Source organism: Dama dama, chromosome 2, assembly GCF_033118175.1.
Source record: "Dama dama isolate Ldn47 chromosome 2, ASM3311817v1, whole genome shotgun sequence".
NCBI classification, from domain to species: Eukaryota; Metazoa; Chordata; class Mammalia; order Artiodactyla; family Cervidae; genus Dama; species Dama dama.
Window position 1 is genome coordinate 9,894,492 of NC_083682.1, and position 25,587 is coordinate 9,920,078.

Genomic DNA, 25,587 nt, shown 5'->3' on the forward strand with positions numbered 1-25,587 from the left:
GGCCCTTATTGTCCATTCATTCCACAAGTAGTTTTCGAGCATTACATGGTTAGATGCTGTCCCAGCCCCACCTGGTCTCAGAATCCTCTGCCGACCTCCACAGACCTAATGCTGTGATGGATGTGGGACACTGGTCTGCTCTGAACACTGGAAATATACTCACTTGTAAGTGAGGCTTCTACCAGGGATGATATGGGTGATGGTGATGGGGCCTGGACTTTCAGGGCGAGATCTCATTGGCTGGGACAGTCGGGGTGGTGGGTCAGATGGGTGACGAACATGGCAATGGGCCAATCAAAGGTGAGAAACTTCTCAGCCACCCTCCTCCCACATCAGGCCCAGGGTGGAGGCAGTGGTGGCCCCAGGATGGGATCCGTCCCCTCTGCAGTGACCATGACCACAGATGAGGGGGCATGTAGGAGATGCCAAGGGCTGGAGAAGCATGCGGGGGGCCCATCCCAGCGGACTTTTCTTGGCTTGTCCTGCCTCACCACTCTGAGCTCCCCCTTCACTCTGTTCTCACCTTCCCACCATTTACCCCTGCCCTCTCTCAGTCCCTAATGGGGATGGCCTGAGGTATTCCCCAAAGTCCTGCGGGGCCCAGATCCAGGCGGTTTTAACACTCTGCAGTCCCAGTGCTGGCATTCGAGGCCAAGGAGTGGCCTCGGGAGACCTGGAAGGGGCGGGCCTGCGCTCCTCAGGGTCCTTGGTTGGAGCTCCGGGGCTGAGTCACAGCCCAGGGCCTGCAGCCTGTCAGTGCGCCTGGCTTTGGGCAGTGTGACTGACTGCGGATGTGGCTCAGGGGACACTTGGAAAGTTCACTTATTTTGAAACGCATCCCGTGCTCACAAAAGGCAGTAAATATTTTTCGGCCACTCAAACTCACTTCTGTATGTGTCAGGGTCCCTCCCAGAAATGTAGTTCAAGATAGTTCAGCCACAGAGACTTTAGTGGGGGCTCTTTATGCAGTAGTGGGCCAGGACCAAGAAGCCAACAAGGGGTGTGAGACCCCCAGGGGCAGCAGGAGGCTGGTGTTACCCCTGGACCTGAAGGGGCCTGGGAAGAGATGGTGTTCCTGGAATCCAGCCATGCAGGACCACAGCATCTGCCAGAACTGCCTGCCTTGAGAAGCAGGAAGAAACACCCTGAGTTTTCCCCCTGCTGGTTGCTTTTGCTGGAGGGCAAATGAGCCCAGGTGTTACAGGTAGAGCGATCAGCCTCCTGGAGGCACAGAGCAGCAGAGATGCAGAGAGAAAGAATTTGAGGGTGGAGGGCCAGATAGAGAACAACCAGGACGATGTCTTCGTCTTCATTTTTCTGTTGGGCGAGTTTGACTTTTTATATATTGAGATTTCTTTGAATAGCCACAATTATGTGGGATATGTCTAAGATATGATCATAAAATACTATGACCATTTTTGTTTTAAGCACACACAGTTATACTTGGGAGACGCTGCACTTACTTGTGTGAAAATTTTGATGTTAAGAATGTTTTAGTCCTCTCTCTCTCTCTTTTTTTTAGTTGTAATCTCACTTTTTTTTTTCATTTATTTTTATTAGCTGGAGGCTAATTACTTTGCAATATTGTAGTGGTTTTTGTCATACATTGACATGAATCAGCCATGGATTTACATGTATTCCCCATCCCGATCCCCCCTCCCACCTCCCTCTCTACCCGATCCCTCTGGGTCTTCCCAGTGCACCAGGCCCATGCATCCAACCTGGGCTGGTGATCTGTTTCACCATAGATAATACACATGTTTTGATGCTGTTCTCTCGAAACATCCCACCCTCGCCTAGTCCTCTCTCTTTAAGAACTGCTCTCAACATCACTTGTACCTTTAAAAAATTCCAGTTTCCTTGGAGAAGTACAGATCTTCCTCTCTTGAGGGCTGCAAATAGCCAAAGGGCCCGGAAGATACTCCAGGGCTCCTAGGACAGAATCCTGAAAAGAACACTGGACCTGGGAGTCAGTGGGATTCTCCATGACCCTGAAGAAATGAAGGCCCCCCGCTTTGAGCCTCAGTTTCCTTATTTATAACGTGGATAAGGCATATATTCTCTAAGGCCCTTGTCAGTTCCAAGAGTCTCTGATCTTTACAGAAGCAAGGCTGGTTAATTACGTGGATAGGGCTGTTTGGGGTCAAAAGCAAGGCATGATTATAATGTAGTGCAACCAGTTTCCCCACATAAATTGTCTCCAATGTTTTGAGCAACAGCTCTGTTGAAATACTGCTATGTTCCCAGTGTCCCAAAGCCAAGTACTGCACCCCCAAGACTCTGCATGTCGCTGGCACATGTGTCTCATTTCTTGAGTTCCATCTTAGCTCTGTGGCATCACGCTTCAGCTGTGATGTGAGAGGTGCAGCTAAGCATGTGAATGATTTTTTTTTTAATGGATTTATTCACTTTAAACCTATACAGAAATTGCAAGAATGACACAGTGAATATCCACATAACTGAGACTTCCCTGGCCGTCCAGTGGTTAAGATTCTAGGCTTCCACTGCAGGGGGCATGGGTTCAGTTTCTGGTTGGGGGAACTAAAGATCCCACATGCAATGGTGCAGCCACACACACACACAAATATATCCATATAACTTTCACTTAATGTCCCAGTTTCACCTTGTTGGTTTTAATCTCTCTCTCTTTAGATGTTATAATTATCATTGTATTTGCTGACTCATTTGAAAGTGAATTACAAACACCATGACCCTTGACTCCTAAGCCCTTCAGCATGTACAGACATTCTCTTACATAATGGTATCAGAGCCAAATTTAGGAAACAGTATTGCTACTATTATCTGACATATTGCCCATGTTTAAATTTTGCCAGTTGCCTCAATGATTACAATTTCTTTCCAGCAATGAATATTTTCCCATTGAAGCCTCAACCATCCGTGATCCCACGTGACATATAATTGCCATGGTCTCTTTAGTTTCTTCGATCGGGAAAAAATTTCTCCTCCTCTTTTTGTTGTCATTTGGACACTGATTTTCGAAGTGTAAGGGGCCAGTTGTTTTGCAGAAAAGTCCCCAGTGTGGGTTTGTCTGAGGAGATTTCTTCACGCTTTGGTTCAGGTTTTGCCTTCTGGGGCAGAGAGTGCACAGAAGTGGAGTAAGGTCACTGTTCAGGACCCTCAGGACTCGGGTCCCTTGATGAAGGAGGAGATTGCCTAATTTCTCCATTGTAACAGTACCATGCTTTTTTCCCCCTTTGGAATTAGCAAGTAAACTCAAGTTTTCAGGAAAGAAGTCCAAGTTTGGGCAAGTTTATTTTGCAAGCACCCTTGAAAGAGCTGGTGGCCTGCACGCCTCGGCCTTGGCGGGCTCTCCGGTTGGGGTTTGGAAACTGGAGTTCTGGCTTCGGGCTCCGCAGCACAGAGCAGCTCTCTGTCCGTCCTCCCAAGGACAAAGAATTCGGTGCATGAATGCTTGCCATGGGGTGGGAATGCCAGAGTGTTTACCAGCCTCTGGAATGGCCGGGTGTCAGGCATTTGATTCCCAGGACTGACTGATCCCAGCAGAGGCGTTGCCCTGCATGGGCCGCAGCTCATGTGTGGGGAGCATTCTGCTGAGCACGGTGATTTCAGTTCCCTTTAAAACCCTCTGTTGTTTTCCGCCTCAAACTTGAGGCCTGGCCTTCATGGAAAAACTTGCCAGCAGTGAGGCCAAGGATCAGAAAGAGTTAAGGATGAAAAGACCTTCTCTAGGGACAGGCCTGCTGGCCCACAAAGTGCCTGTCTCCTGAGATTTCATGCTGGCTTCTCCCTGTGCTCAGTCATGACTCTTTGCGACCCCATGGACTGCAGCCCGCCAGGCTCCTCTGTCCGTGTGGATTCTCCAGGCAAGAATACTGGAGCAGGTTGCCATACCCTTTTCCAGGGGATCTTCCCAACCCAGGGATCAAACCCAGGTCTCTTGCATTGCAGGCAGATTCTTTTTTACTGTCTGAGATACCAGGAAAGTCCCCTAGCCCCCAGCAAGAAGGCTACAGAAAGGTGAGGTTCAGAGAAATGAAGTAATCTGTCTCACCTCTTACAGCTGGAAAAGGTGACTCTCTCTAGGTCAATCTAGGCTTCCTGATTTAAAAATAAATAAATAAAATGTTTTCCCCCTTTCCTGTGATGCCATTGCTGCTTCTCTGAGGAAGTTGGGAATTAATTTTGTTTCTGAGGAGGTTTTAGGAAATGACAGCTGTCTTTCAAAATTTGTAGGGTCTTGACCTTTTCAGAACTGAAATGTGTGTGCTAAGTCGCTTCAGGGCTATTCTTTGTGACCCCGTGGACTGCAGCCCACCAGGCGCCTCTGTCCATGGGATTCCCCAGGCAAGAATACTAGAGTGGTTGGCATGTCCTCTTCCAAGGGATCTTCCTGACCCAGGGACCGAACCCTGGTCTCCTGCAGCTCCTGCATTGCAGGGGGGTTCTTTACCTCTGAGTCACCTAAATATTGTGTGCAAAGCCCTTTTCCTCAAGGAACCTACATTCTAACAGAGGAATAATAATAATGATGATAATGATAGCTCTCAGTTCTGCTGCTTCCTAGCTGCGTGATCTTGGGCAAATTATCGCAACTCTCTGTGCCGCAGTTCTCTTATCTATAAAATGGCAATGATATGTTATCTCTTTCAAAGCTTTCTTGTGAAGATGATGTAAGTTGACACATAATGTGCTTGGCATATAGTAAATACTGGAAAGGTCAGCCATTTCTATGGAATACTTACTTTGTGTTAGGCATTGTATATGTACTGTATATGCTTTATCTCTTTTGATTTCTACAACATCCCTCTAAGATGGGTATTGTTTTCCTCATGTGGAAACTGAGGCTCAGAGAGATTAAGCAATTATTTTCAGGGTAACACAGCTAGTAAGTGGCAGAAATTGGAGAACTCGGGCAGCTTGGCTGGTTTCTGGTCCAGCCCAGAAAAGGCTCTTATTCATCTAGGGAGTAAGAGGAGGCTCCAGGCTTCAAAAAAAGTGAACTCTTGGCCTGGCTTCAGCCTCCTCAGCAGCTGCCAACCCCTCCCACCCAGTATTACCCTAGGTCTTTTCCCCTTTGGAGTATTCACAGTATTCACTCTTCTGGATGATAATAAACAAGGGAGAGTCCACAATCAAAGCGTTTGCATTGTAACTGGCCCCACCCACTGTCCCTGACCACAGTCCAGGCAGCCTGGAGGCCCCTTCCACCACCCTCTCCAGTGGAAGGGCTGCCCCCAGCTGTGGGGATGCAGGCCAGCTGAGGCCCATTGGGCACGTCTCTGGGGGTGGGGGGGCTGAGAGCATGAGGGGCTCCAGAGAGTAGTTTTGGGCAGGATGTGGGCGTGTGTACTCAGTTGAGGTCAACTCTTTGGGACCCTGTGGACTGTAGCCCACCAGGCTCCTTTGTCCATGGGATTTTCCAGGCAAGAATACTGGAGTGGGTTGCCATTTCCCACTCCAGGGGATCTTCCCAATCCTGCATTGGCCGGCAGATTCTTTACCACTGCACCACCTGGACAGTGGCTCCTAAAGTGGACAGTCTTCCTTATCCCTTCTCCTGCCGGCTTCCTGGGCTCCAAGGTTGAGGCCTCTCGGATCCTAGCCTGAGAACTTGCTAACGGTCATCTGTCATCCGTCATGGGAGTGAGCCAAGGACTTGCTCAGTCCCACCCACCCACCACCGGCGCCCCATCCAAAGGGAATGGGAAGGAACTGGAGCCTCCTTGAGTTTGGACCACTGGCTCTTTACTGTGGAGACTATGGGGGTCCGAGGGAAGAAAGAAGCAAAAAGCAAGTATATAAAGAAAATAGAAGAGCGAGCCCGGGAGAGGATAAAGCGGGATATGGCGGCGTGGCGGGCGGTGGGGGGAGGGAGGGAGAAGCCAGTAGGGGTGGAGCGAAGCCCCAGGAAGAGGGGAGCGGAAAATGGGGAGGTTTGGAATGAGCAGCTGGGAACGTGACAGGGCGTGGTGAGGGAAGGAAAGAAGAGAGGCTTTACAGAGAGCAGGGACGTCACCAAAGGGCTTTGAGGGGATTTTAGCCCTGCTCCCCATCTCTCTAAGTCCCTCCTAGCGCCTCGAATGAATTTACGACCTAAATAAAACAGCACTCTTGCAATGTCAGGTTCTTCCACTCCAACCAGAAGCTAGATGACGCCCCTAAGCTCCTCATAATGTAATCATGAGGCCGCTAGCGTCGGAGGAGTGAGAGAACCACCCCGAGAGCCGCGTTCCGGGAGAAGTGAGAGGGAGTGAGGGAAGGGGGTACCCGAGAGGTGGGAGGAGGGCAGTTTCTAGGGAGCCTCTGACGCCACGCCCCCTTCGGCGGAGCAGCCAATCGCCAGGCTTCATCCTGTACCCGTGACTCTTTGCCAGGCTGATTTTTTAGCCACCTCTGGGCTGCTGTGAGCCCCCAGCCCAGCATTGGATGAGGAAGGCTGGGTGCGGGGCACCGCGGGGAAGGAAAAGGTGGGAAAGAAAGTGGGGGGAGGCTTCGGGAAGTTGCCGGAGGCCAGGTTCACACCTCCCAGGGAGGGCGTGGCCGCAGGAGCTAGCCCCCTCTCCCTGGTGGGTCCCTAAGCCCGAAGCATTGCGGGGACACAGGCTTTTCTCATAGTCAATCCATAGCTTTGTGCTCTGAGAAACTCCTGAGTGCTGGGGGAGCCAGGGCCCTGTATGTTAATACTTAGGGATGTTTACATTTAAAAAGAGGACTTTGGGTCCCTGAGGGGTGGGTCCTTCTTGGTGGTTATTTCAGACCTTTGGGCAGGTCAGGTCTGAGTATTTTGGGAGAGGAGAGACTTTTAGGAAAGCCTCACAAACAGCGTGGGTAGGTGCCCGCCTTACTTGCTCCCCCAGGGGCCTGACATGGCTTCTTGCCTGTAACCTGGAGTTTGACCCCTGCCTGCTGCCTTTTTAGTTTTGTTTGACCACACCCCATGGCTTGTGGGGCCCCAACCAGGGATGGAATCCCTACAGTGGAAGCTCAGAATCTTAAACACTGGTTGTTGTTACTCAGTTGCTCAGTCCTGTCTGGCTCTTTGCAACCCCATGGACTGCAACATGCCCGGCTTCCCTGTCCTTCACTATCTCCTGGAGACTGCTCAAACTCATGTTGGTTGAGTCGGTGATGCCATCCAACTTATCTTATCCTCTGTCCCCCCCTTCTTCTCCTGCCCTTAATCTTTCCCAACATCAGGGTCTTTTCCAGTGAGTCAGCTCTTCACATAAAGTGGCCAAATATAGGAGCTTCAGCTTCAGCCTCAGTCCTTTCTTTCTTTTTTTCTTTTTCTTTTTCATTTATTTTTATTAGTTGGAGGCTAATTACTTTACAATATTGTAGTGATTTTTGCCATACATTGACATGAATCAGCCATGGATTTACATGTGTTCCCCATCCTGATCCCCCCTCCCACCTCCTTCCCCATCCCATCCCTCTGGGTCTTTCCAGTGCACCAGCCCTGAGCACTTGTCTCATGCATCCAGCCTGGGCTGGCGATCTGTTTCACACTTGATAATAGACATGTTTCAATGCTATTCTCTCAGATCATCGCACCCTTGCCTTCTCCCACAGAGTCCAAAAGTCTGTTCTATACATCTGTGTCTCTTTTTCTATCCTGCATATAGGGTTATCGTTACCATCTTTTAAAATTCCATATATATGTGTTAGTATACTGTATTTGTGTTTATCTTTCTGGCTTACTTCACTCTGTATAATGGGCTCCAGTTTCATTCATCTCATTAGAACTGATTCAAATGTATTCTTTTTAATGGCTGAGTAATATTCCATTGTGTATATGTACCATAGCTTTCTTATCCATTCATCTGCTGATGGGCATCTAGGTTGCTTCCATGTCCTGGCTATTATAAACAGTGCTTCGATGAACATTGGGGTACACGTGTCTCTTTCAGATCTGGTTTCCTCGGTGTGTATGCCCAGGAGTGGGATTGAGCATCAGTCCTTTCAATGAATATTCAAGGTTGATTTCCTTTAGGATTGACTGGTTTGATCTCCTTGCAGTCCAAGGGACTCTCAAGAGTCTTCTCCAGCACCACAGTTCGAAAGCATCAATTCTTCATTGCTCGGCCTTCTTCATGGTCCAACTCTCACATCCTTATGTGACTCCTGGAAAAACCATAGCTTTTATTATATGGACCTGTGTCAGCAAATTGATGTCTCTGCTTTTTAATATGCTGCCTAGGTTTGTCATAGTTTTTCTTCCAGGGAGCAAGCGTCTTTTAATTTTATGGTTGCATTCACTGTGTTTAACCACTGGACCACCAGGGATTCCCATCCGCTGCTTGTCTTAAGGTGCCCCACTCCAACCCAGGTGAGGGAGAAGGCTTTTGACCACCTCTGGCTTTCCAGCCAGTGCCCAGTGGGTTTTATCTGGGGGTGTGGTCTCCTCCAGGGCACAGGGCTGGATCCTGGCCTCCAATCTCTGGCTTAGTGGGCAGGCAGTGGGGAGGGCTGGAATGTGAGCAGGCAGGAGAGGATAATGCCAGGGGCCTTTTCTGCTTGTAAGAGTGCAACTTCGCTTACAACTTGAATTTCAAGTGGACCCTTCAGGCAGATTAGGGAGGTCAAGTGAGAGTGTGGAGGCAGCCGGTGTGGATTGTCTAAATTCCTAGAAAATAAATTCTAGGAATTTAGCTGCAGGAGGGAGGTATGCCAGGTGGATACTGCCAGTGCCATGCGTGGCTGGCGTTAGAGTTTGTGGTCTAATGGTGGGGAGAGGGTGGCTTTTTGCTTTCCTTCCTCTATTCTAACATGCTGTATTCCAAAAAATTACTTGTTTCTTGAATAGTATCTAAGAGACAAATGAATGCTTTCGCTAAGGGCTTTAAAAATTTATTGCTTTTTTTTTTTTTTAATTAAAAAAAAAAAAACTGAGCTGCAATCCTCTTATGGAGGAGAACCAGTCCCTGTAAATACTGTTTTTGGGAACTGCCCTTTGTTTGAAGTAATTATTGTCCCTAAAAATGGGAAATTACACATACTGTTTATCAAAAGGAAATAAACACCTTGGACTAACAGGGTTCTTGCCACTGGATGGTGATTCTAAACCTTGCCAGCAACCTGGGGAAACGGCCCTCACTGCACGTTGGGCTCACACACACTTTTGGTGTTTTGCAGTTTTTAAAGGGGAAGGTTCTGTGTCCCTCAAAGGCTGCTTGCCATGTTCTTGTTATGTGATCACGGAGGACCTTTGATAGGGCTTTTCTGGAGGCCAAAATAAGTCCAGGAAAAAACATGAGGAGTGGGGCGTGTCTCCCATTCGCTTTCCTCTGACTCGGATTGGCCCCTTGGTTGTTTTGTGTTCGCGGGTGTTTGGTGAGGGATGCTTTATTGAGACAGCATGTGGGTTCACACAGGGAAGAAAAGGTCTTGGAGGGGGCTCCGGGCGTGGCTCAGCCTTTCCTGCTCCACCCAAGGCCCCAGGGAGTGCGCCAGTGCTCCCCGACTTTTGACTCTGATCATTGTCAGCCAAGGCAGCCTCTGGCCAGCCTCTCCAGCCACACCCATCTCTTTCATCCTCTGCTCACTCTAACCTCCTGGCTTTCAACAGACTTCTCTTCCTCAATGCTTCGAGTTTCAGCTTAGGGAATTTCCTCCTAGAAGTCTTCTTCCCCGAACACACAAAGGCCCCCCTCACCCCACATCCTCCTATGGTCTGCGTGCCCATGTTGCTCTGTACTTTCCTGTTCTCAGCACTATTCGTATTAGATCATCAGTAACTGGTTGCTTATCTGGCCACCTCCCCCATTGGACCGTCAGCTCCTCGAGGGAGGAAGGCGGTTGGCTTGTTCACCAGCATGTCGCCAGCACAGTGCCAGGCACGTGGTATGCGACTTGTGGCAGAAACACCATTAGCCCTTCTATCATTCTCTTATCTCTTAATACACTTCCTCTTATCAACATGGGCTCCTATCCTCCTTCTGTCCATGACTGGTAGCTCCTTGATCTCCAAGGCATTCGCTTTGACTTTGGGTGAAAACCAACCAACCAAAAACAGACAAAACAAAATCCAAAAGCAAACAAAAGAAGTAAACACCAGAAATGATTCCCTAATAGGTTATTACACAAGTTGTACAAATCAGCTGCTCTCCTGGAGCTATTGATGAGCCTGACATAACTTCAGTGAAGGAGGGAAAGTCAGCAGATTTCAAAATCCACACTTTTCCAGTGTGCAGGACGGCCTTGTTAGGGGTGGAAAAGGAAATAGAGCAAAAGCTTGGAGTTTCAACCTTGTAATAAACTATAATGTAAAAGAATCTGATATATATACATATATATATATGTAATATATATAAAACTAAACCACTTAGCTATACATCTGAAACTAACATGTTATAAATCAACTGTACTTCAATTTAAAATTTTTTTAAAAATTGGAGACTGGAAAGGTGAAGAGCTGATCTAACCTGTGGGGCGGCAGCCTCAGAGGGATGGTGAGTGGGGAAGAGATCTGTGGGGGTTTCATAGGAAACAAAGGTGAGTCAGGGGTGGGTTGGAGATGGCCCCCACCAGAATTATAGCAGAGATTTAAAAAAATATTTATTTAATTTTTTGCTGCACAGGGTCTTCATTGCTGCACTCGGGCTTTCTCTAGTTGCAGCGAGTGGAGGCTACTCTTCATTGTGGTGCACGGGCTTCTCATTGCAGTGGCTTCTCTTGTTGTGGAACACAGGTTGTAGAGTGCCCAGCCTTCAGTAGTTGCAACATGCTGGCTCAGTAGTTGTGGCACATGGGCTTAGTTGCTCTGAGGCAGGTGGAGTCCTCCCAGACCAGGGATCAAACCCATGTCCCCTGCATTGGCAGGCAGATTCTTGTCCACTGTGCTACCAGGGAAGTCCAGAGATTTTTTTTTTTTTTTGGCAGCACCGCATGGCATGTGGGATCTTAGTTCTCTGACCAGGGATTGAACCTGTGTCCCCTGCAGTGGAAGCAACGGAAGCGCAGAGTCTTAACCACTGAACTGCCAGGGAAGTTCCCACAGCAAATACTTAATGGCCAAGAACTGCACCTGAGGAAGGGGGAGGGGAAGAAAGCTGGGGTATTGAGGAGGAGAGGACTCCCCAAATCTGATCAGTTTGGTCCAGTACCTGTGACTGGTATCTGAAATGTCACTTAAGATTGGAAAGTATGACTTTTGACTATTCTGTTCCCAATTGATTACTTTGTTTTTATTAATTAAAAAAAATACATCTTTCGGATGAGATTCTGATGCCCTGACCAATTTGTTTTATTAAGGGAGTAATACAAAGAAAGCACCTTCATTTTTCTCCCTCTTCCCTTCCTTCCTGGTGAGATCTGTGACCAGAAACCCCAGCCAGGTTTGCAGAGTTGGGTTTGCCCCCTGAAGCAAGTTGTTTTTGTTGTGGTCCGACCCTGCCTCCATGGCATCTCACGGCCACCCTCCACCGGGCTCCCACTCCTTTCTGAGCCAGACAGACACAGTGACTGTGGCTCTGATGCCAGTGCAGACTGTTGCAAACTGAGACAAAGCCCTTGTGTATTTTGCTAGGAGGCACTTGGCCGTGAAGTAGAGACATGTGAGCAGGGGCGCATGTTTGATGGCCGAGCACACGGCACTCACATCCACGCCTTTTGGGTGTTTGTTTCTAAGACTTCTTTGAGGACAGCGAGCCTGAGGTTTGGCAAATGTGCTTTTCTTTCTCAGGGTTGGGCAAAGTCCTTCTAGAAGTAGATCTGGAAAAGATTTGGAGGCATCGAGATCAGAAATTTCCTGGGGAAGTGGTAGAGAATTCTGTATTTTAAAACAGTGTTGTGTGTTTGAGCAATGTCCACCTCCAATTGCCAAGAGAGAGACACTATCGTCAGCCCCACGCAGATCTGTGCAAATGGCAGTTGACCCAGGTGCCCTGGGCTGGTTTCTTGTCCACAGAGCAGGATCGTGAGCTGGGAAGGACTTCCCAGCTGAGGGTGGGAAGAAAGGATTATTACTTTAAAAATTAAAAAAGAAATTTTTTCAGAGTTAGTTGATTAAGAATGTTGTGTTAATTTCTGCTGTATAGCAAAATGATTCCAATACAATCTTTCTCATAATGGTTTATCACAGGATATTGAGTATAGTGCCCTGTGCTATATGGTAGAAACTTGTTGTTTATCTGTTCTCTACTGGAAGGATTATTTGCTGTGTGAAATGGTGGGTCAGGAAACTCCCGGATTATTCTCTCAGTTCAAAGTGGAAAAGAAATGAATTTGGAGGTGGTTGTTTAACTTGAGATCTAGTCTGGTCAATGGGTCACGGCAGTTTTAAACCCACTAGGATCTTTAGAACTCCGCAAAGCTGCTCAACCTGCCCTGTGTCTTCCTGTCTGCCTCTCTGAGGGACAGCACGTAGGTTTGGGAAGAACAGGTTCAGACCTGTCCCTGATCAGTAGCAGAGTCAGTCTTCACTAGCACACGTGACTCTCCAGGCCAATCACACGACCTCCCCCTCCCAGGACCCGTGTGAATTCGCATTGCAGGAAGCTGGCTGGGCCGGGTTCAGGTGGGGCAACCTGGGCCCTCTGAGGGATGATTTGAAGGCCTCAGGAGAGGCTGCCAGAACCTGAAATCTCTCCCTTGCTGGCTCGTCAAGGATGTCTGCAACTTCACTATTACTGAGTCATTCCTTTGTGTATATCGTGGGGCCCCCTCCTTGCTATCCTTCTCTGAATATGGGTTGGTCTGGGATACAGGATTCCCTTAAACTTTCCCTTTTCCCCTTAACTTTCCTTAACCCTTTCCCCTTAAACTGTATATTTAATCTCTTGCATAGGCTTCCTGGGTAGCTCAGCTGGTAAAGAATCTGCCTAAAATGCAGGAGACTTGAGTTTGATCCCTGGGTTGGGAAGATCCCCTGAAGGAGGGCATGGCAACCACTCCAGTATTCTTGCCTGGAGAGTCCCGGTGGACAGAGGAGCCTGGTGGGCGGCAGTCCATGGGGTCGCAAAGAGTCAGACACCACTGGGCGATTAAGCACAGCACAATCTCCTTCATAAACCACAAATTCAGTTCCATTTTTGCTTTTCCCAGCTTTATTGAGATGTAATCGGCATAAAATGTTGTGTTAGTTTTAGGTGTACGAAATAATGATTTGATCTATGTATATACTGCAAAATGATGACTTGGTTAAGCTTAATCTCAGTTCTGCTTTTTCATGTTGGGTCTCTTTGGAGTCACTTCACCTACTCTGTTCCCTATACCATTCAGCTTAGACAGGAAGCAAAGGGAAGCCGGGTGGCCTGGGGTGGGGACAGAGGAGTGGAGGGAGGGGAAGTGAGGATGCTGGGGACCGGCAGGTTCTCTCATGGCTCCCACACAGTCAGGGCTGCTGGGTCTTGCTCTGGAGACAGATGACACGTGAAGGGAGAGATGGTCTCCCTGCTTTTGGCCAAGGTAGAGCACCGGCAGCTCCCCCGCCAGCTCTCCTCTCTAATCTCATTTCCTTCCACTCACTGTCCTCTTCCTGTCCATCTCTCTGTCCCCCTTCCTGCTGGCTCCAGCCATCATCATTCTTAAGCGGCCCTGTGAAGGCAGGAAGGGAACTCTCCTTGGTGGCCTTGAGCACCCAGGAGCTCCTAAGTCAGACCAGACTTGGCTGTCCCTTTCTTCCCTCCATAGTTTTCTCCCAATCCCTCCATGAGGCCTGGGTAGTGGCATTGCAGCTGACCAACTGCAGACACCTTTTCCTCTTTCCGTGGCCTCAAAGAGCTGACCCTGACTTGGGCATATTTTATCAACCCCTGCCTCTAACCCAGAGACCCCTCTGCCATCGCCAAAGGAGATGATGCTATAAACTCCTCTATAATGTAAAACTTCATGAAGGCATATATATATATATATATGTGTATATATATATATATATATATATATATGTGTGTGTGTGTGTGTGTGTATATATATATATATATATATGTTGGCCGCTGCACTGGGTCTTTGTTGCAGCACATGGACTTCTCTTGTGATGGTCCATGGGCTTAGTTACCCTGCAGCATGTGGGATCTTAGTACCTTGACTAGGGATTGAACCCATGTCCCCTGCATTTGAAGGCAGATTCTTAACCATTGGATCACCAGGAAAGTCCCCTGAAGTCAGATATTTTGAAGATTCCCCAGAGTCTAGAACAGTGCCTAGCCTTGTAGCAGGTACTCAATAAATATCTGTTGAATGACCCTCCTCTTGTTGGAATAATCACCCTCCCAATGCTGATGGGCACTCGGGTGGACAGGTAGACATTTTTAGAGCTGACATTTCCAAAGATTTAATTTTTAATTATGCTATATAGCAATTAATTTTTGTAAAAATCTTAAACAAGGGACGTTCTCCTTGTCGCAAACCCATTTGCACAGTCCTCCGTAGTGCTGACCACTGTCATCACCTTGGCGTGCCCCCCTGCAGACATTGCTTAAAGTTTTTGGACATATCTGTTCAATAACCCAGATGTCTACAGTTTGGTGGGTTAAAAGAAATCATAAATAAGACCATACCATATTGTCTTGCAATGTTTTTTTTTCTGCCTTAACAAGATGTTTTGGAGATATTCTGTGTAGGTAGAGACAGATCTATTTCCTTCTCCTTCACTGTTGTGAATTATTGCATGGCCCAAATGAAGTATTGTATATTGCATGTCATTACCCATGTCTACAAACAGCCTGGCATGTGCCATTTTGAGCACACATAGAAGGATTTTACTTGATTACCTAGTGGTGAAATTGCTGGACAAAGGAGCACGTGCATGTAGCATTTTAATAGCTGCTCCCAATCACCCTCCCAAAGACTTGTATTCTTGTGCATTCTGGGTGTGAAAGCCCATGCTTTCTCTATACCCTCATTGATTTTTATCGAGCTCTGTTATTTTTCACCAATCTGTTGGTTAAAAAAAAAAAAAACATGATCTCACTGTTAGAATAAAAATTTCAGTTCAGTCTTCTTGGCCAGGAAATTGTGAGTGATTCACAGTGGTAACAAAGTCACATGTATAGAAATAGCACTATTTAGCCAGGATGTGCTAGGTTACTATTTTACACTGAGTAAGGAGGTCTCTACTCTTTTGCCTGGGAATATAGTTATGTGTCAGTTTTCTCCACACAGTTCTCTACAGTCTTACCCATGTTAAAAACCAGTGTCTGGGGTCTTGGAGGCCCCCTGTGGAATGACTCCCCTGCCCCGCACCACGTGTCCTTTCTTCTCTGGAGTGGCTCCAGCGGTCCTTTGGTCACAGCCTGCCCTTCCTCCACGTCCTTTCCTGCCACACCGTGGTCACGTCCTGGAATGACGAGGCTGACTGTCCGGTCTGACACAGCAGTGCATTCTCCGAGCCTGGCCTCCCAAGCTTCTCCTTTGATCAGCGCCGGACACGTCAGCAGAAGTTGTTGGTTTGTCCCTTGCTTGGCTTAGATGATATCGGGTCTATCTTCTGGTACATCAGAAGCTGTACCACTGGCTGGACCTTGTCTTAGTCTTTCCCAAGCTCACAGGTCACCTAGTCCGATGTTTTCCACAGAGGATTCCCTTTTATTTATTTATTATTAAAAAAATTTTTTTTGGCCATGCCATGAAACCTACAGGGTCTTAGTTCCCTGACCAGGGATCGAACCCAGTGTCCCCTGCAGTGGAAGTGTGGAGTCTTAACCAAAGGATGACCAGGGAGGTCCCACGGAGTTCCTTTTAAAAGGAAAAACTTTAAGAGCATTTACAATTTTACGCCATTTAATTTCATGATTCTTCTCTGTGCCCACCTCAGCATCTTGGGTTCTTTCTTTTATTTTCCTCATCATCCATATTCAGGAAAATGTTGAAATGGTGGCTGTGAAAGGATTTTTCTCCCTGAAAGTTTTCTCTGGGCTTGGTTCTCTGTTATGAACATGATACAGCTTAGAATCATTTAGTGCCTTAATATTTATCTCTGGGGATTGAATTGGACTCACCACTTAGTACGGCTGGATTTAATAATGGTTTCTGCCCGAGGTTTACAGTTTTTAGAGAGAACATAGGATTTTAAGGCGGTGTGACTTGTTTTGATGGTTTCGGATTAATTTCCTATTTGTATCAGAAATTCATTTGCTGGATGATTTGATTATTTCCTTTCCTAAAGTCAGTTGAAACCAAATTTGTCTTTTACCCCTTTATCCAGTCCAACTGCTACAAGAATCTTTTTTTGATGGTTTATTAATAGCAATATTATTCTGTTATTTCTTTTCTTTCTTTCTTTTTTTTTTATTCTGTTATTTCTAAAGCACTCTAGTTTTGGCTACAAGTTTTGCTAACAGGACACAACAATACAATCTATGTAATTAGCTTAGGACCATACTTTCTTCAGGATAACTTCTTCTTTAGGATATCTTAGTAACTTGCCTTGGACTTTTTTTTTTCCTTTCATATTTTCTAATATATGCTGCAAAACATGAGTGGATGGTTTGGTGGTTTTGAGTGTGGGTTCATGAACCACATGGCCTGCTTTCAAATCTCAGCTCTACAACCTCCCAGCTGTGCGATCATAGGCAACTGACTTAAGGCCTCTGTGTCTGTTTTCGTGCCACTGGTTGTTAAAGAAATGCAAGTTCAGTGAGTCCCCTACATAGGAGCCTTCAAGCTGTGAACTTTCAAAGAGTCCAATGTGCTTGCCATCTCCTATTGCTGACGATCCTTCAGCTCTACCATCTCCCACGTGTTCTCCCTCCTCCAGTTGGAAACTCTTGCCTGTTTGCTCGATGCCAGCCCCTGTATGCCAGCTGGTATACTGCAGTACTGTACTTTTCAAGGTACTCTACTGTAAGATTAAGACTGTTTTATTTTTGTGTTTGTTTCTTTTTAATGTATTATTTGTGTGAAAAGTATTGTAAACCTATTACAGTCCAGTACTAGACAGCCAGTTGTGTTAGCTGGGTACCTAGGCTAAGTTTGTTGGACTTGCAAGCGTGCTCTTGGAAGGAACTTGTTTGTATGTAGGGGACTTACTGTGTCATTTAACTGAAAGAGCGAACACATGAAAAAAGCAGTCGATGGAAGCTATTGATATTAACACTGTTCTCCACAAACTGGTTTCCATGTTGCTGTCAGACAGGATTCTGACATTGGCCAGGGAATTCTGTGCTTAGATAGACTTTGCGTCCTGATGGCACCCCTACTTCGAGATGCTGGGAACCCTGCATTGGAGATCTAGGGAGATCTATTGGAGAAACCACGTAGATTTCAGGGACTCTTTTCATGGAATCCAATCCACTGGTTCGCCTTCCTGCCCCATGGCGTCCAGTTCAGCGTGGTACAGAGAAAAGATGCACAGTGGACAGTCACTCACGCCTTCCTTTCTACGCATTCTTCACTTGACAGCATCTTGTTCCTCACTGCTGAATTACACCTTATCTCTTTTCTTCTGCCACTGCCAAATCCTTGAGGACAGGGACTGGGTCTGCTGCACTGAGACACCTGAAATGGCATTGTCCGTCTCCATTGTAAGAGGGTCACTGGGCTTCAACAGCAGGATGTCTTTCAGCTGATGCCAGCTCCCTTCTTAAGATCCTGTTATCTCTTCTACAGACAGAGCTTCCAAGCAAGGGGTGGGATAGACTGGGATATAAAGGTGGGCCCCTGGTTTTATTTATGCATTATTATTTTTAATAATATTAAATTTATTATTTATTTACTTTATTATTGTTTTTATTTTTGACTGCACTGGGTCTTCGCTGCGGCACACGGGCTCTCTCCAGTTGTGGTGAGTGGGGACTGCTCTTCGTTGCGGTGTGTGGACTTCTCACTGCGGTGGTTTCTCTTGTTTCGGAGCACAGGTTCAAGAGCGTGTGGGCTTCAGCAGGTGTGGTATGTGGGCACAGGAGTTGTGGTGCCTGGGCTTATCTGTCCCCTGGGATGTGGGATCTTCCCGGGCCGGGTATCCAACCTGTGTCCCCTGCATTGGCAGGCGAATTCTCAGCCATTGGACCACCAGGGAAGACCTGGCTTTTTTCTTTTTCTTTTTTTGTACATATAGTACGCATTTGAGAAACATTAAATGGTTGGATGATTTGATGTGCGACTGGTAACAACCCTTGTCCTTGTTGTTAGAACCCACCACAGCCGTCAGTCCTGGAACGCAGAGAGCAGAATAAACCCGAGGAAGCCACCAGCCAAGCCCAGGCAGAGTCAGTCTCCACCCCAAACACAGGTGAGAGAAGGTCATGGGGACTGAAAGAACGATGACTTGAATCATAATAATGATACCTCCATCCAGACATGAGGCTCACGGGAACCTCCACAGATGACCAAGCCTTCCTGGACCAGAAGTCACTCAGCAGAGAGCTGGTTCAGAACACCGGGGACCCTGCCCCTCCCTCTCCAGGACCTAGAAATTCAAGTCCTCCTCTCGCCTTTCAGCTATTTGAAAAGTCAATGGAAAATGCACTCACTCTGGAGGAATAATTGACTTCTTCCACAGGAGTCTCAGGGTTTATTGATACTTAGAGCTGTTAACACTCGTGGCATATATGGGACGTTTACACGGTTATAGGACAGTATCTGGGTGTCCCTCGTGGCTCAGACGGTAAAGAATCCACCTGTAATGCGGGAGACCCAGGTTTGATCCTTGGGTTGGGAAGACACCCTGGAGAAGGAAATGCAACCCACTCCAGGATTCTTGCCTGGAGAATTCCGTGGACAGAGGAGCCCGGTGGGTCACAGTCCACGGGGTTGCAGAGTTGGCCATGACTGAGTGACTAACACATACAGGGCAGTATCTGTTGAACTTGGAATTCAGAGTGGGGCAGACACCCGAAATTTAGAACTTCAGGGTTAGTATCTACTGGTGGAGCTCTACCCGAGTTTAGGAGAAAGGCTTTTGGATCCTGTAAAGGAAATGCCTTCTCCAGGGGGAAGACGCCCACATGAAGGGCAAGATGAGAGGAAGAAGTAACCGTGGGAAGAGGAAATCCTGCTTGCAGGAAGCTTAATTTGGGCTGCAGTCAGGTCTTGGGCTTACTGCATTTGAGGTGGTTGCAAACACTTGAAAAAATCAGGAGATTTCTAGAAAATCAGGGATGGATGTATTCAAAAGGAACAGCCTAGCTTCTCTTGAAATGTTGAAATCTCTGCCATGTGTGCATCTCACGTTTCACCACCAGCTGGAGCAGAGTCATGGCCTATCCCCTGGGAAACTGGGGTTTCCTGTCCTTTTGTCCCATGGACACCCCCCACCACCACCTCCTCCCTCCCCGAATTAGCCTTGCTTCCTGAGGCTAAGCCCTCCAGGGGTTTCATACTTCCCCTTCCCTCACCTCTTGGTTGCCCCTACTCTCCCTGGCACCCCACCTCTATCCTGGCATCTCCCAATAAATATGCACGTTCCCCTCCCCGCTTGAAGAAACCCTCCTTCAGCCCCTCCCCCTTCTTACCGTGGTATTGTCCCCGTAGTGCCAACCTGCTTGAAAAGGTCACCTGCTTTTCCCATCACCTCTGCCTCCCGCGCCACTCACTCTGGTGCCCCGCCCCTTGCCACGGAACTTCCTCCGTCTCCACCCAGAGCTGTTCTCGCTCATCCTTCATTCCGCCCAGGGTGGTCTCAGGGCACTTGATGCTGTGCCTTATCCCTTCTGGAAGCCCCCTCCTGCCTTGGCTTCGTGATTTCTGGCTGTTTTTTGTGGGCTCTTAGGGCTTCCCTTGGAGAAGGAAATGGCAACCCACTCCAGTGTTCTTGCCTGGAGAATCCCAGGGACGGGGGAGCCTGGTGGGCTGCCGTCTATGGGGTCGCACAGAGTCGGACACGACTCAAGTGACTTAGCAGCAGCAGCAGCAGCAGGGCTTCCCTGGTGGCTCAGTGGTAAAGAATCTTCCTGCAATGCTGGAGACATGGATTCCATCCCTGGGTCGGGAAGATCCCCTGGAGGAGGAAATGGCAACCCACTCCAGTATTCTTGCCCGGGAAATCTCACGGACAGAGGAGCTCGGCAGGCCACAGTCCATGGGATCCCAAAGAGTGGGACATGACTTAGTGACTAAACAACAACAAAGTTCCCTGGCTAGGGATCGAATCCAGGTCCCAGCAGTGAAAGTCCTGAGTCTTAACCACTGAATGGCCAGGGAATTCCTAGTGATTTTGCTTCTGTCTGCATGGTTAGGACCACTTTGTCCTCCTTTCCCAGGCCCCTAACGGCCTCCTCTTTTCCCATAACCTCATAAATGGCAGAATTCCTTGAGCACCTATCCTGAGTCTTCATTTTTCTTGCTGGGGACTCTCTGGGCAACCTCTTGGGATTGCTCATGCTTAAACCTGCTTTCCAGCACTGGGTCCAGCTCTGCCTCCCCTCAGAAAGAAAACTCAGACCCCCGTCGAGTTTCCTTTGCCTCTGATCAGCTCTGTAACCACAACAGTCATCCCTGCTCCTTCTTAATATCCCCGACATCTTAAATTTTCATTTACTGCAATTATCTCCTAACTGGTTTGCCTGTCTTAGACCTTTCCTTCTATGAGTGGAGTGGGCTTTAAGTAGAGGCCAGTCTAAAATAAAAATCAGATCATGTTACTCCCCTGCTTAAAATTCTTCAGAGGCTCCTCTTGACTTTCAGGGTGAAGTTCACGTCCTTGACTTAGCACCCAAGACTGCCATGACCTCCTTCTATCTCATCACCCACCGCTTGTACCGTTCATCCCAGCCATACCCAAGTGCTTGCTGGTACCCAGGTTCATGATGCTGGTCCCTGCTCCTGTCTTCACGATGCTCCTCCACACTCCTTCTGCCCTCTGTTTATCTGGGCCTGTGAGTCACCACCCCAGACACCCTGAGCCTCTGGGTCTGGGCTCTGTGCTCCTCCTGTGTGCTTTTCAGTAATTCCGGGCACCCCTGTTTCACCTCCAACAGTACTGGGCTTCTGCTAGACTTCACCTCCCCTGAGGACCCAGGAAGGTCCCCAGGATAGCATGCCTGGCACGTCAAATAGAGAGATGATGGCAGGTGCCGGGAGCCAACATACGAGACCCTACCCATGACAAGGCCATGAGGGAGAAAACCTGACGGGCAAGGCGGATCAGGTTTTCAGGGGTTTCGAAAAGGCCAGCTCACGAGATCCCACCCATGACAAGGTCACGAGGAGAAAGCCTGACAGGCAAGGCAGATCAGGTTTTCAGGGGTTTCAAAAAGGCCAGCTCACGAGATCCCACCCATGACAAGGTCACGAGGAGAAAGCCTGACAGGCAAGGCAGATCAGGTTTTCAGGGATTTCGAAAAGCTGCCCCCGGCACTCACCTTAAAGATGATATCTGTCTTTCTGATGCTTGCCTCAATGGACTACTCCCTAATTTCTGTGACACAGGCAGGAAGGCCTTCCCCGATCTCTTCCCAAATAAGAATCAATTTAGAACTTTAATCAATAAGTTTCCCAGGTGGTGGTATTTTATGAGATTATTCAGGGTGAAAGGAGTGTTTTAATTTAAACTCCTTTGCTGGTAGTTTGTTAGCCAAATGCATTTATGCCCTTGGTACTAATATGCATGATTGCTTATAATATCCTAATCATAAAATAGCATAAAGAACCTGATTATATAAAAGCCCTAATACATATAGAGCCCTTTTAAGGGGTAAAGGAGTCCTATTAGAAAACATAAGAAAAATTACTCTATAGGTGGTTATTGGGTTGTGATTTGCTTGCTGTGTTTTTGCTTGCTGTATTTTTGCCTTTAATGTGCTAAGGTTGTGTTATAAAAACCATTGTTAATATAGTTAAAGATCTAGAGAAATAGAACTTGGCCCTAGTGTGGTAACAATGAGATGGTTGTTAATTGTCAGCCAGGAGTGCTAGGCAGAAGCTCCCTCACCAAAGTCACAGAGTCAGTGTGGGGTAAACTTCTTAGATAAACGCAACTGACAACTTCTGCAGAAGGATTAATTTTTGTGTTAACAAGGTTATACTTCTACTCTGTACTGTTGCCCTATGAGACTGCTACCTTTCAGTTAAGGTCACCATAGAAACAGAAAATAGGTTTACATTCACCTGACTTGCATAAAATGTTAATAGGCCCCCAGGCCAGAAGATAATGTACAAGACCCTCATAAACAAAGAAGTATGCAGAAAACACCCTGGTTTCGTGAAGGACAAGCTGATGTAATGTTAAACTATCTTCCCCTTAGAAATGTACTAACTTAGGGTATAAAAGCTATGGTAAAAAATAAAGCATTGCCAGACTCTGCCAGACTCTCTGCACCCCGGTCTGGTCATTCTCTCTCTCTCTCTCTCTCCCTCGCAGACTTGGCCCTATCGAGGCTTGTCTCATGTGTCTTCTATCTCTCGCTGACGCGGTTCATCCTGAGGGTACCCCCTGGATCCTGCTGGGGCTGGACCCCGGCAGGCAGGAGCTTCTGGCTGGCTTCCCAGCACTCACATGGCTGTGTATTCCTCTCTTGTTTTCTTGGGAGCAGCTTCTAGACTCTCAGTGTTTGCATTTTCAGCACAATATATATATATATTTTTGTTATGATGTACCTTGACATTTATTAAGTGTCTCAAGATTTAAAGATGATGGAGACTTGACCTCTTTCCCTAAAGGATTTATTATACACTGGGTGCATCCATCACATGTCTTCATTCAGTGAGTATTTATCAACAGCCAGCACAGAAAGAGGTAGAATTAATGCATCCAGGCACGGGGATTCACGTAAAGTCTGCGGAGCTTAGAAGAACTTGCTGTGGTTTTTCATCTTCACAAGCTTTGCTTTAAATGACGGGAGAAAGATTACAGTTAGCCTTGCCAGGGACTCCTCTATCGGCCAGGTCACAGGCTTTTCCCTGTTCACAAATGTTTCCTTTGAAACCTGCTTGCATGGCCCTCACTTGCGTGGACTTTGAAGTTGGGGTTTTGTGTAAACATGACTTCACCAGAAACAAACCTTTCCTGCCCCTGTCATTGGCCTCCAGCTTTCTCTGCATCAGCTTCTCAAGAGAATTCTGCTGTGTCCCTTCATAGTTAAACACACAACAGAGCTTGGGGCTGGCTTTCTCACGGCAACGCTGCTGTCTGCTCTTGCCATAAAGTCTCTTTTTGTAAATAAACAGAAAAATCAGTTTGTCTGATCTGAGAGCCATGGCTGGACTTGGAGATAAGGCTGTGGAGTTCACACCAGTGGGGCTTTTGGATGGAGACATCTGGCCCCATGGTGTTTTAAATCCTTAAGAGGGTTTTGGAAGATGAACTGTTGGAAAGTGTCATCTATAAATGTCAGCTCCCAAAGTCGCCATGCTGCATGTTGCACTGTCTGGCATTGAGAGCTGGGTAGCCTAGTGGTTAAGAGCTCCACTCCGGAACTGGGCTGCTTGGGTTTGACTCCTGTTTCCGATACTCTAATCTTCTAATGGGGGGTGAGTTCTAGTTTCCCCATTTGTGAAATCAGGATGAGTTGAGTATTTCCCTTGAGTGGTGGTTGTGAGGATTAAGCCAGTTAGTAGCCGTGCAGGGCTTAGACGCAGAGTAAATACTCGGTGATGTGAGCTCTTGTATAATTATGCCCTTTCGTCAGCTTCTCAGGGGGCGTTAAACGCCATGACTTTCTCTGGGTCACCAAAGCTGTCGTCAGGTCTCCCCACCTCTGGTGGCCCACAGCATCTCTGAGCCCGTTGTCAATCCCCTTTGCTCACTTTCTATCTCTGACCATCTTATTCCAGTCCTTTCTCTCTTTTTTTTTCGTCTGCGCTGCAAGGTTCATAGGATCTTAGTTCTCTGACCCGGAATGGAAACTGGGCCCCTGGCAGCGAGAGCCCTGAGCTCTAACCACTGAACCACCAGGAAATTCCCAGTCATACCTGTTCCACGTTGTTCTTTCTGCTTGGAATAGGCTTCTATTGCATCTCTTCCCGTCCCCCAGTGCTCTCCTTCTTCCTATTTTGAATCCCTCTTGGTGGATTGGGTACAGAAACTATAGGGAAACTCTAGGATGATTTGAGTTTTTTTAAATTTATAAATCTCTAAAGCTTTCTAGTGGAGAAGGCAATGGCACCCCACTCCAGTACTCTTGCCTGGAAAATCCCATGGATGGAGGAGCCTGGTAGGCTCTGGTCCATGGGGTCGCTAAGAGTGGGACACAACTGAGCGACTTTACTTTCACTTTTCACTTTCATGCATTGGAGAAGGAAATGGCAACCCACTCCAGTATTCTTGCCTGGAGAATCCCAGGGACGGGGGAGCCTGGTGGGCTGCTGTCTATGGGATCACACAGAGTCGGACACGACTGAAGTGACTTAGCAGCAGCAGCAAAGCTTTCTAGAGCCCTTGCCAGTGGACTAACCTGTGAGATTGCCATCTATTTTTTTTAATTGTAAAATATGCATAAGATTTTCTGTTTTAACCATCTTTAGGTGTACAGTTCAGTGGCATGAGTATATTCACATTTGTTGTGCAACCATCACCGCTCTCTGTCCCCAGAACATTTTCATCTTCCCAAACAGAAGCTCTGTACCTATTAAACAATAACTTCCCCTTTCTTCTCTCTATTTCCTGGCAACCACGATTCTGTTTTGTATCTCTATGGATTTAACTATGTTAGGTTCCTCGTACCAATGGAATCATACAACATCTGTCCTTTGGCGGCTGGCTTACTTCACTCAGCATAATATCTTTAAGGTCCATCCATGTTGTAGCACGGGTAAGGATTTCCTTTCTTCTAAAGGCTGAATTGTATGTAAGGTCACATTTTATTTATCTGTTCATCTGTCGATGAACAATTGAGTTGTTTCCACTTTTTTTTTTTTTTTTTTGGCTACTCCCCACAGCACATGGGATCTTAGTTCCCCGACCAGGGACAGAACCTGTGCTTGCTGCATTGGAAGTGTGAAGTCTTAACCACTGGACTGCCAGGCAAGCCCCTCTTTCCACTTTTTGGCTGTTGTGAATAGCACGAACACTGGTGTACAAGTATTAATATCTGTATAAGTTCCTGCTTTCAGTTCTTTTGGGTGTTATACCCAGTGGTGAAATTGCAGGATCATAATGGTCCAACTTTTATGCGCGGTTGACTTTATAAATCAAGATCAGAGCTTGAACACCTGCTGGGAAAATTCTCTTGACCTCCCTTCTCCCCTACCCCCACCCCGCCCCAGGCCCTCTCATGGACTTTATCTCCATCAGGGTCAACTCTACACTCAGGTTCTTCCGGCTAAAGCTCTGGTGTCATCCTGGACGTCTGGAATTCTTTTACATGGTTAGACAATGAGCAGTTCCCATTCGGTCCATCCTCTGTATCCAGAATTGAGTCACTTCTCTCATCCCACCTTTGCTGCCCGGATCCAGGCCCCCACGGCTCTCATCTAGATCAGGACAGTGGTTTCCTGACTGCTCTCCCTGTTTTGATCTTGGTCCCCCTGTGATGTCTTTACGAGCACAATTGGTTCAACCTTTTAAAGACATTATTGGGCTTCCCTGGTGGCTCAGTGGTAATGAATCCACCTGCTAATGTAGGAGATATGGGTTTGATCCCTGGGTCAGGAAGATCCCCTGGACAAGGAAATGGGAACCCACTCCAGTATTCTTGCCTGGAAAATTCTTCGTGGACAGAGGAGCCGGGCAGGCTATAGTGGCAAAAAGACAGGCAGGATTGAGCGACTGACACTTTTAAGACATCAGTC

At 47.4% G+C, this 25,587-nt stretch overlaps 1 protein-coding gene across 2 annotated transcripts in view; it reads left to right on the plus strand.

Moving 5' to 3' along the window:
- AHNAK (AHNAK nucleoprotein) overlaps positions 1-25,587 on the plus strand; it is a 95,284-nt gene that overhangs the window by 32,149 nt on the left and 37,548 nt on the right. The window contains exons 5-6 of one of the 2 annotated variants that reach the window (XM_061165903.1): positions 18,052-18,151; positions 18,218-22,200. In XM_061165903.1, coding sequence (XP_061021886.1) covers positions 18,052-18,151; positions 18,218-18,405 — 288 coding nt within the window. In that variant the 3' untranslated portion in view covers positions 18,406-22,200. Of the gene's footprint in view, positions 1-18,051; positions 18,152-18,217; positions 22,201-25,587 lie in introns of those variants that run through there. The other variant, XM_061165909.1, reaches the window with a different exon arrangement.